Genomic DNA, 11,818 nt, shown 5'->3' on the forward strand with positions numbered 1-11,818 from the left:
GTTTTGGATAAGTATATTGGGGAAATAACATTATTTGTAGAGCAGTTGTTACATAGAAAGTTAAATGCATAGAACAACAGATTGACATCCAAGAAATACTTCCAGGAATGATATAATGATACCAACAATGGTTTCAAAACATACTGCCAACTGGCAAAATGATGCTGATTTGGCATCGTTATTCTGACCTTGAGGCTGGAAGGGGAAGATTGTGGGGGAGAGAGTACCGCAAACGTTCATCGGGGGGCAGCAAATCTCAAAAAGGCTCGTGTTTGGGCATGATCATCAGAGTTCATCCTGCAAACCCAAATAAGATTTATGTTAAAAAGTGTACAAGCTTGATGTTATAATTCTGCTATTTCTTTGAGCAATAGGTTCTGCCTTGTGTTCTTTGAAATGAAAGAGGCCAGCTAGGATTTGAGAATCATTCGGGATGGGACGAAATGCAGATGGGGATGAATACCCCAGGAGATGAAATGTTAGAAAAGCGTTTCGTTTTATGAAGATTTAAAATAATCTGGGGCATGTTTGGAATGCGACTAAGTTTGAATTGTGTTTTAGAATGAGAATAGAAATCACAAGTTCATTTTTATGGAAACCTAATTCCACTCTAGTCAAGATTTTTATTCCACTCTTCCATATGGAATATATTTTCATTAAGGATCTACAAAGAGTTGAGAATTAGTTTCATTAAGAGCCGGGAATCATTTTGGGAGAGACTTGTGTTAGAACATAAGGTGTGATTGAGACATTGTATAATTCAAGGGCATTTTCACAAAAGGGAGGGACTATATTCCTACTGCTAGGGTTTTATACAGAAATAAGTAAAAGCAGAGATGCATGCTTACATGGTAATCATCCAAGTAATCGCGGCGATGATGCTGCAAAAAGAAAAAGAGCGAAACGAAATCAATGCATATTATATAAATAATAGTCCTTCCAAACTACCAAAATAGCATCAGCGACACAAAAAAATCATCATGACACACGTATTGGTTATTGCATAATTTAACCTAATTAACTGGTAATGCACAACCCAATAAGCTCAATGATACAAAGAGAGGTCAACCAATCCAAAAACGTTTTTGATGAAAAAACAAAAAATCCAATAAACCTAGGTTTAGTAACTAGGTGGTGACAGAAGTAAAGAAAGCTTTCTAGAACACAATCCAATCTAGCCCTCGTTGAGTCTTAATAGAAGGTAATCAGAGAATTGAATTAGCAAAACAGACAAAGCTAATAACTATGATGAATAGGTAATAAAATCAAGCATATGAGATACAAACCCTTCTATATCTGTCTCTGTATCGCTCCCTATCTCGATAACGTCGATCATGGCCCCGCTCCCTTCTCCTTCTTTCACCTTCCTCTCTTGCTCTTTGAGCTTCCTGCAAAAAGAGGGCAGACTTGTTTAGAAATCTTTAGCTCAGACAAGTTCAACCAAACTCAAGAAAATGTAGTCTGGCTGATAACCTCTTCCTCTCGTGCTTTTCTCACTTTTTCTGCTTCCTCAAATGCCTCTTTTTCAGACTGAAATTCAAAACAAAAAATTAAGTTAGGCACAGCTATGAGCTTGTAATCTGGCCTGCAAATGTTGGGGTTCAGGGGCACACCTCCCTATGGGCAAATACTTCCTCCACAACTTGTTTTGCATACTCTGGATCATCACAAATCAAAATGTTGTCATAAATTGCACCAGCCTTCACCTGCACTCCACCACACAATCAGGTTATATACCCATCTGGCAAATAACTAAATATGAAATGCTTGCAATATAAAACCAGACATCTCCAAACTCATCAAACTAATACGTTTGCCATACCTGCCACACTTCGATGCCCACATATTTAATTGGCTTTAGTACATAAAGATCAGGGTCATCTTCAAATTCTGGAGAGGAGAAAAACCCACTTATAAGCAAGCTGTTCCAGATCAACAGTCCAAATTTATTTTGCAAATCATTTCCATACCGGGATTGTCGATCCATTGATTCTTCCACTTCCCCTTGTAGTTAGGATTCTTAATTTTCTGTTGCATTAAGAATTACATCATGGATGAGAAATTGCAACAAAAAACTAAGCTTCAAGCTTCATTTGTTAGTTATTAAAAGTTTGTTGGCCTACCTTCCGCCTCCATGGTCCTTTGTATGCTGGATTTGGTATTTTTGGTGGTTTCCATAGACCATCCTCTTCTTCATCCCAATTATCAGGCTAATCAGCAATAACAATGGGGTGTCATTTTGTAAGCACTTTTTCATTTTCTATGATTAGCATCAAACGGCAAACTAAGAGAATTATGAAACAGTCTTAATTTCCACTGTCCATTGCTAAAAAAATTTGCATGTGTGCATGTGCTTGTCAAAGGGAGAAAAAAATTAATGAAGAAGAGCAAGAAGCAAAAACACCAAAAAAGAAAAGGAAAAAAAAAAGTAATTAATGAACTAGCCTCTTTTGGGTTTTTACCTAGCCCACCCATTCATACCTGAGACTGGAAAGGAAATGAATCGAGATTAAAAGAAAGGAATTTCTCAAAAACCAAGGGCTTATTTGACAACCTTTTCAAAATCAACTTTTGAGAACAGTTCTTAAAAAACAATTCTAAGTTGTTTTGGATGAAAAAATTCTATTTATTTCAGTCTATTCTCTGTGAAAGCACAATGCTCTTATGCACAATGCAAAAGTTCCCCACCATTCTCCATGTTTTCAATTGTTTCTCATAACATTCTATAAAAACGTCCAAAAGCACCTTAAATTTGTTCTAAAAAATCAGCATATTTTGAGAACAACTTCTCAAAACACTATTTTCATTCCAAAATTTGTTAAATGTGTTTTTAAGTTTGAAAACTGTTTTTTTGTTTTAAATTTGAGAAACTGTTATCTGTCCTAAAGAATGGAAAACTGTTTCTAGGACCAGTTCCCAAGCAAGCCCTAAGTAGCCTCTTTCTAGCACAAGCAACTCCAGCTAAAGGAAGGACATTTATTGGGTCTAATATCAACAAGGTAGAAGGCATCTAAATTATGCGGCCTTCCCTTGTAGAGCATATATATCTTGATATGCACTCCACTAACCTCTTTAGCTTTTGGATCAGGAATTTCTGCTGGAATTGAATCATAACCCTGTAATGGCCACCATGAATATATGTGAGCACGTCATTTATGGGCAACAATTAAGAAACATTATGGAAATCATTAGGATAGAAAAAGAATAGAAATATGATACCTCAGGTTTGACATCATTAGGATCTTCAATATATTCTCTGTCATCCCAGTCTGCAGGCTGTCAATGATGGTACACATCAGTACTAAAAGAATGACTTGAACAAAATTTTAAGGGGAAAATTTAGTCCAAAAGATGCAAAATTCAAATGGAGGATTGAGACAAAACATCAAGCAAGGTATCAAGATTCACTTTCAAGTAAATAAATAACTTTAGCTAGGTTATATTGAGATGCTAAGTTCAAGAATGAAACCTTTTTTGCCTTGGTGTCTTTAATCTTTCGAGGGGGGAGGATATCCCAATCAGAATACATGCTTCCGGATTCTCTCTCTCGATTGTCAATCAGGACGCTATACGATGCATCAGGCCTAAGAATGAATGTGTAGAAATGTGATAACTTATCCGTTTCACATTGCAGATCCTTCTTGATAGGGTAATTCTGGCCCTGGTAGGAGACTATAACATGGAGCTTCTTTGTTTGTGTGCCACATAGATCTGGTCCAAACATTACACTACAAAGAATGAAAATTGGCAGTTAGCAGGATCTTTAATAATGCCCAAACAAGGAACTTGTGAAGAAAGACCAAGTAGATAGAAGGGCATAGTCCTGAATTTTAGAAATGGTTTGATGATTATCGTGTATGATTGCTCAACAAAGATTCTTTTTCACCATTGCAGCATGTCAAAACACAAAAGCCGTATTCTAGGTTGAGCCATGAGATATCATATCCCCATAACATACCAAAATCTTTGCTATATGCAAATTTTATGCATCATATTACATAGTAAGTAATTTTCTTCTTAGTGGAGGGTGTGAAATGGTGAAATCATCTTTGCTCTATGCCCAAATTTTGTGCATCATATAACACTCATTTTCTTCTTAGTGAAGGGTTTGGAATTGCTAAGTCATCCATAATCATATGACCAAGAAGGGCTTTCACAAGCTAAGCATGCAGCTACATCGGGCATGAGTGATGGCAATCCCAAAATAACCTAGTAAAAAACTCCAAATTAGCAGTTAAAAATGGTATTAACAGATTTTTAAACGTTAAGTCTGAAATGAATACAAATAAATGGAGGGTAAACAGTAGTGGCACAAATCATATAAAAATACTGGGAAGTAAGGAAAAGACCTGTAAGGAGTGTCGCCCCCAAATTTCTTCTGATTGACAAATCCAGAAAGAAGTTTTATGTAACCACCACCACATTCAATTTCCTGTTCAAACTTTATAGAATACTGGAGTACCAATGTTCTGTTCTTGTTGCTGAACTCTGGAATCTTAGCAGATATGGCGAAGTGCCTTGCATCTGTAGATGTCTGGATGCCTACAAGATTCCACACAAAATCAAATAACTGCTATTCAAACTACCCTCCACATTGAAAATTGCCAATCTCCAAGTGAATATCCCAATCGTATTAGACTAATTTATCAAAATTTTTGCTTAAACTTCAGGGGGGTAAAGAAAAAAAAAGATACTTTGATATTTAGAATTTACTTGGTCTAATTTCTCTAAATTTCAAAACTTAGAGATAGATCTTTCAAAGAGATAGATTTTTCAAAGAATTTCCCAAATTACAAATGTTCAGGGAAAAATGACTGAAATATCTGACTGTCCAACTTTCCCTTTAATTTAATCCAGACAACACACTAGATCAAATTTTGTGTAAACTGGTCATGACTCTCAGGACGATGATTTACAAGTTACCACTTCCATACATTAGAGTAGTATTCAGCTTTTAACATAGACGAGAAAAATAATGACGATTAAGCCACAACCTCAACATGCATTATTAATATTTCAGAATCTACAGAACAAATCCATGGAAAAATCAACTATCATCAGCAAGGTTTTTTATTCTAATCCTAAATTTTATATTGGAAAGCTTTGAGATAGAATAAACTGAGTTCTATTAAAATTATATAATGTCTATCACTTGTTAGTCAAGAAACAAAAAACAACCTTTTGAAAAGGTATATTTGGGGGAAAATTTGAGATGGCTTAGAACCCCTTATATGACAAGAGTAATAATAGTCAAATGCTTAGAAAATTCAATTATTTCAAAAGCCGGCAACCCGAGTAGGTAAAGCAACTCAATTAAGTCAACTCACAAGTATATATAAAACAAAATGTCTCCACTATTAGTGAGCTAATGAATTCATCCAATATACATAATAGAAAACAAAATATCATCTGAAATCGAATGCCAAGGTTACCTTTATCATCTGGATCTCCAGCCCACTTGCCAGCCGTGTGCTTAAATGATCCTGCCTTCCCTTCACTTTTCTTCCAATCTGATTTAACCCACCGACTCTGCCACCCATCTTTTTCCAAACCATAATAATCAAAATTGTTAGTCAAGGAAAAAAAAATCAAATTCTAATCAACAAAGAACACAAAATAATCGCTCAGAAAGTAGCATAAAGTCACCAATTTAAGTCAATGGTCACCATTGACCAAAAAAAACGAGCTTCATTTCACCAATAGATGAACCAAAAAGTCACCCCGAAATTCGTTTGTTGCTTAGAATATGAACTATGAAGGAAGAGAAAAGAAAATGACATTTTAATAACATTTTGACTATCACAACTTTTTTGACTAACCTACATAGACAATTCCACTTTTAAAACCCGGAAAAAAAAATAGATTCAAAATTTTCTTTCCTTTTCAGCAACCAAACCTTAGAAAAGCAACAAGCAGACATCAAACATATCTTATAAAGCAGCTTTTCATCCATGAATCCATGAAAAAACCAAAGAAAAAAACAGGTGGCGGATCAAATGAAGAAAAAGAAAAAGATAAATGTTCGATTCTCAGATTTTCCACTACTTGAAAAACCTTCACTAACTAAAGCCATAAAAACACATTTTTTGAATATTAAACACACGCCAACACCTGCTTGATTCTCGAGAAAACACCGTAAAACAAACAACTCGTAAACGGAAAGAAGGCGTATAAGCTGTCAGTTGAGTAACTTCCTTCTATGTTAAAAAATTTCTACGATTTTCTTAGGAACCAAGCAGACTAAACAAAAAACAAACACCTATAAAATAAATCTCGTAAACTAGCTTCTCGTTCATCTAGCCCACAGCTCGCGAACGAAAAAAATAGCTTAAATCTATAATTTTCCACCACTCGAGATCCTAATAAACAACTTAAAAACAGAGAGAAAGTGTACTAAGTGTCAGCTCAGTCAACGAAAGAGACCGAATCAGAAAACAACAAATGGATATCAAACAAATCTCTCGCACTAGCTCCTCTGTTTTATTTATTTTTTTAACCCCGAAGAGAAAAGGAAAAAAAAAAAAAGCCGACCGGAAACGAAGGAATGAAAAGAAGCGAACAGAAACGACCGAATCTCCGATTTTCCACAAATAGCAACCCTTTAAACCCTGTTTGGATCCCGAGAAAACACCGGAGGAGAAACAAGGTTCGTAGCTAACAGCGAGAAAAAAGAGCATGGAGTGTCAGTTGACTGACTGTCCTCCACCATAAAACAAAAACATTCCAAAATCTTCCATATTTTCTCAGCAACCAAACCGAATCAAAGAGAAAAGCTCACCTTCGAATCTCTCTTCAAAAATGACCTCAGATAGTGAGAAAGTGAGGAGAAAGGAAAGGAGCAGTGGCAGTAGCAAAAGCTTCTTGAGCATATCACTAAACCCACTACTATTGCCAAGGACCCCCATTTGGTGGAGAATGCTTTGATTTTAGATTTTTGGCTACTTATAGAAGTCTGGAAATTCAAACACCCTCCGTTTTTTCTCTAATTACGGAAAATACCATTGGGGAGACCACGTTGCAAGGCCCAATGGCGGAGTTTCCTTTTGATGTTGTGGGCCCTTTGTGGTCATTTTCCCTGTCTTTCTTCTTTCATCCTTCCTTGAAATTTCCTTTGTCAAAAGAAAAAATTTAGATTTTTAAAATTAAAAAGTATTTTGAAAAGAAGAAAGGAAAGGAAAAAAATTTATATATATATTTTCTATACCTTTTCACCGAATCGTGCATATGAAAATTATTTATATATTTATAATATCAAATTAATAAAAAAAATACTTTATTAATTAAAATAAAACTTTCAAACATATTTTTTGTTTTACTTATTCTAAATTTTTTTTTATTAACTCAATAAAACATGTTTTTTTAGAACAAAAACTGTTTTCCAAAACAGTTTATAAAAACAGCAACCAAACAAGGTCTAAGGGTTTGTTTGGTTCTTGTTTTTAAGAACTGTTTTTTATTCTTGAAAACAAAAAACACAAAAAACTTGTTTGGGGAAGGAAGTGTGTTTTTATTTTTTATGTTTTTCATGTTCTTAAAAACCACTTTTTTGAAAATAATAAAAAAAAAATTCATTGTTTTTTCACTGTTCAAATAATAGATTGTTTTTCGTGTTTTTCTTTATTCTTTTTATGTTTTCTTAGATGCTTTGTGTTTCCATAAAGGTGAGTTCCACCCAACCACCATACCCCCACCTGCAAACCCTTTTTTCTTCCTTAAATTATTGAAATTAATATACTCACACATAGTTACAAAGTCATCATTTGTTTAAAAAAATTATAACCAGTGTAAAAATTTCAAAATGGAATAAATTTTTTAAAATTTAAATGAATTATGCATATGAAAATTATTTATATATTTATAACATCAAATTCATGGAATAAAACACTTTATTAATTAAAAAAATAACTTTCAAACATGTTTTTTGTTTTATTTATTCTAAAAAAACTTTCTTATTAATTCAATCAAACATGGTTTTTTTTTTTTAGAACAAAAAATTGTTTTCCAAAATTCAGTTCCCAAACACATTTTTTTTTCTTCTAAAAACACAAAAAACTGTTATCAAAAACTGTTTTTCAGAACAATTTTCAAAACACAACAACCAAACAAGTCCTAAATTATTAAGTGTTTTTGTTGAATACATTTTGTTAGTTAGATCCGAGATTATCCATCAATTCCTTTTATACTTGAATGTCGTGTGTATTTGAATGAATGTATTATAAAACTAAGATATATGTTTTTCTTGACAATAATTACTTTAAAAAAGGTTAATAGTATACGAGGTTTCTAAGTGGTATATGAGGTCATTGGACCTTTGGGTTGTCCTTAGGAGGTTGGCCGGGTGCATTTAAAAATAAAAACATGAAATATATTCTTTACCGAGTCATCATGTTGACTTGGAGAAAAAGTTGATGGTAAAGAAGGAAAAGCTTGACCATGGTTTACTAATGGTATGATAAAGGAAATGCCCTAACCCAACGGCTGGGCAATTGGTATTGTAGTAATTTTGTGGAAAGAGAAGGGCATTTTATAGGTGGGGTTTAGGAAGACTTGGAGTCTTCCCGTCGTGTGTTGACTTGTCAAAGTCTTCTCCCGGAGAAGACGAGGAAGAAGACAGCAAGATCAGTCTCTTGACTTCACCCATTTGAATTAACATACAAGGCGTTTGTTAGTGGTAAATTGGTAATTTAGTTAAAAATAAAGGGGTTATTTTGATAGTGTTTTTGCTAGTTTGAGAACGACTTTAAAATAGGTTAAAAATAAAAAATATTTATATATTCTTTTAATAAAAATTTGGGACCGGTTTAATGAGAATAGAAAAACTGTTGTTAAAAAAACAAAAAGGAAAACATGTTTGAATTGTTTTCCAAAATATCATAAAACAGTTCTCAAAAATTATTTTTTAGTTTTTAAAAACAGTTATCAAATAGGGTATCATTGTTTAACAATTTTTTATTTTTTTAAATCACATTAAAATTTGAAGAATTGCTTTTTTCAAAACACCATTTTTTAAAAAAATTATTTAAAAAAAAATCGGAAGAATCTTCAAATTTCTAAACAATTACTTTCTTTAAAAGTGTTTCTAGCAAAAATGCTATTATATGCTAAATAGTAATTTTAGAGAACACTTTTAGCATAAGAAAACATTTTTAAGGAAAAATTAAAGATGTACCCAAATTTTAAAAACACTTTTAAAAAGTTAAAAAATCACTTGTATTACTTCTTAGAGAAGTGCTTGATAAGCGCTTCGAATAGAAATATTGTCAAACACGCTTTAACAAAAGCTTACAAATAAAAGCGCTTTAAATTAAAATCACTCCCAAAAAAGTTCTTAGTAAGTAGTTCTTCCAAAAATCAAGTTAAGATATTGGTTATACTAACCTAAGGTAAATCACCTTAGAGGAAAAGGTGAATAAGGTGATGGTCACTTTTAAAATTTTAAATTTAAAGAATATAAATGATAATGTAAATAATAATATAATAAAAATCAATATAAGAACAAATTATGAATAAATAAATAAAAAGTATGAAAAAGAAAAATGTAAACTCAAGATTTATAGTTCAACATAACTTGACATACATCCACTCTTTTGAAGCTCCTGATAGAGTGAGAGTTCCATTAATCAACGATACAAATGACAATAGAGTAGGTTTGAGATGGGTCATCCTCATCCCAACCCCATCTCATTTATTTATATCTATTACATCCTTATCCAAAAAAAATAAATAAATAAGACTTGATAGGTAAGGAAAATTCTCATACTTGCCTTGTCTTGCCCCACCCTGTTTATTTTATTTTATTTTATTTCAATTTTTTTGTACTTTTAAAATTTTAAATTGTATTAAAAATAAATATCATTTATAAATTAATAAATGTTTATAATTTTTTTAAAAGTAATATTTTATATATGTTAAAAAAATGAAAAGTGAAAAAAATAATTAAAATATTTTTATTTAATATTATATATAATCGGGGAAGGGGAGAGGTGATATAAAGGCAAATCTACACCCGCCTCAAACCCATCTAGATTTTAAAAAATTCCCCAAACCTGCCTCAAACCTCAAACCTATTTAAATTTATTCCAAATTTGTCCAATTAGGAGGGTACTTGAAAAAACTTGTCCATTACTATCCTTAATAAAAATTTTGAACTCGAGCTTCCAAGATTTACAATTGGATTATAGTTCTAATTAACCCTCTTAGACTTATAACTCCAAACAACCTCTTGGATTAAGGTACCAAGTGCCTTTTACAATCACCTCAAGAGAACAACTCTTGAAACCCCTAAGTGTTACACTACACTTGGAAACCCTCATGTGTTACCTTACACTTAAGCCTACCTCACAAGGTATGCAAGAAAAAATTTGATAAGAATGTAATTTTTAGTTTACAATTTGACACAATATAATATAAAGAAACGGGTGGTGTTTATTTTTTAACTAAATAGAAAATTTTAATATATTTGACTTTTTCTATTAAATTAAAATTAACATGTTGATATCAACCAATATAGGTAAAGTGAACTTGTTATCAATAGGTTCAATTTAATTATATTGGTTAATATCAACATGTTATTTTTAGCTAAATAAAAAAAAACCAAATATTTTGATTTTTTGTATTCAGCCAAAAATCCAACATCCCCTAAAGTTTGATGACACATTAAGATAAAATGAAAATAAAAAAGCAAGTGCACTCAAAACACTCCCCCAAGGCTTAACAATATTCAAAAATGATTTAAAACTCTTTCCTTATCAATACCAAAGAGTTTGAAGCCTTTAAATAAGAGTTAAAACTCCAACTAGCCGTTAGACATAGTTTGGGTTCCACCAATCAATTGGCTACTAGTGGTTAAGGTTATCGTTGCCTAACAAGCTCAACCGATTGAGGCAAAGAACCGATTCAGCTTTTGTCTTAACTAGTCAAGGCTTAGCCTAAAAAAGTTGAAATACGGTTCTACCAATTTTGAATATTTTTGCTTCCCTCGATTAGTTTAGCCTAACTAGCTCAACTAGTCACACTAAAAACACATTTTTAAAATTGAATTAAGGCAAGGAAACTTTGGCTAATATCTCTTCAATCTTTGAAAAACCTTTAAAAAGATTTTAACCACATTAAACTTAGGTTTTTCCTCAATTCAATTTTTCATGCAATTCATAAAAGAATTGAAAACAATTTAATACATGGATAAATTTAAGTGCTTCGGTAAAAGTGAAATTCATGATCCTAATACATCAATAACCTTACAAAAAGATTATACAGAAATGATCTTGATTGATATTCTCTTTGAAATTTTCTCTCTCTTGATTGTCCTTGGGTATGGTTTATCTTTATGATTGTCACTTATTCTTTTCATATAAACACATTAAAAATAAACTATTAGTTCCAAAACTTTGTTTTATTATCATTTTTTTTTATAAGTAAAGCAAATTCATTCAAAAGGCACAACGCCACAAGGTATACAGGGAGTATACAAGGCAGCTAAGGCCTCAAAAAACAACTACAAAAAAATACCTCCCTTTAAAAGAAAGCTATCCGCTCTAGGAATCCTATAAGGGAGAACGCCTCCTCACCTACATACAAATTGGCCCAACTCCACAGATTACAAACAAAAAAATTCTTTAACTTCTGCATGTTCAGCACACCTCCCCTAAAAGCTAATCTATTCATCTCCTTCCACACCGTCCAAAAAATACACAACGGAATGGCGTCCCAAATCTTTTTCCTTTCCTTTCCCACAAACGAGCCCCTCCAACTAGCTAAGACCTCCTTTACAGTTTCTGGAAAAACCCATTTCACGTCAACTAAACCAAAAACAATATCC

General features: G+C 32.6%; 1 protein-coding gene across 1 annotated transcript; it reads right to left on the bottom strand.

Moving 5' to 3' along the window:
- Window positions 1-16: 16 nt before the first annotated feature.
- LOC117912225 (calreticulin-3) lies at window positions 17-6,900 on the bottom strand. The gene is made up of 14 exons (XM_034826737.1): window positions 6,779-6,900; window positions 5,433-5,540; window positions 4,350-4,542; window positions 3,470-3,728; window positions 3,220-3,276; window positions 3,069-3,116; window positions 2,124-2,210; window positions 1,971-2,028; window positions 1,823-1,890; window positions 1,614-1,706; window positions 1,474-1,530; window positions 1,287-1,388; window positions 849-881; window positions 17-297 (listed from the first exon to the last, which is right to left on the bottom strand). The coding sequence occupies exons 1-14, from the start codon at window positions 6,867-6,869 to the stop codon at window positions 286-288; spliced, it is 1,266 nt and encodes a 421-aa protein (XP_034682628.1). The 5' UTR covers window positions 6,870-6,900; the 3' UTR covers window positions 17-285.
- Between the last annotated feature and the right edge of the window lie 4,918 nt (window positions 6,901-11,818).

Source organism: Vitis riparia, chromosome 4 (assembly GCF_004353265.1).
Source record: "Vitis riparia cultivar Riparia Gloire de Montpellier isolate 1030 chromosome 4, EGFV_Vit.rip_1.0, whole genome shotgun sequence".
NCBI classification, from domain to species: Eukaryota; Viridiplantae; Streptophyta; class Magnoliopsida; order Vitales; family Vitaceae; genus Vitis; species Vitis riparia.

What these genes read in the sequence shown, in the direction of transcription:
- LOC117912225 (XM_034826737.1), bottom strand. Translation starts at nt 6,869, where the DNA reads ATGCTCAAGAAGCTTTTGCTACTGCCACTGCTCCTTTCCTTTCTCCTC. An exon ending in CTAATGATGTCAAACCTGAG is followed by an intron (nt 3,117 to 3,219) that starts GTATCATATTTC and finishes TGGCCATTACAG; the next exon opens with GGTTATGATTCAATTCCAGC. An exon ending in GAAAAGCACGAGAGGAAGAG is followed by an intron (nt 1,389 to 1,473) that starts GTTATCAGCCAG and finishes CTCTTTTTGCAG; the next exon opens with GAAGCTCAAAGAGCAAGAGA.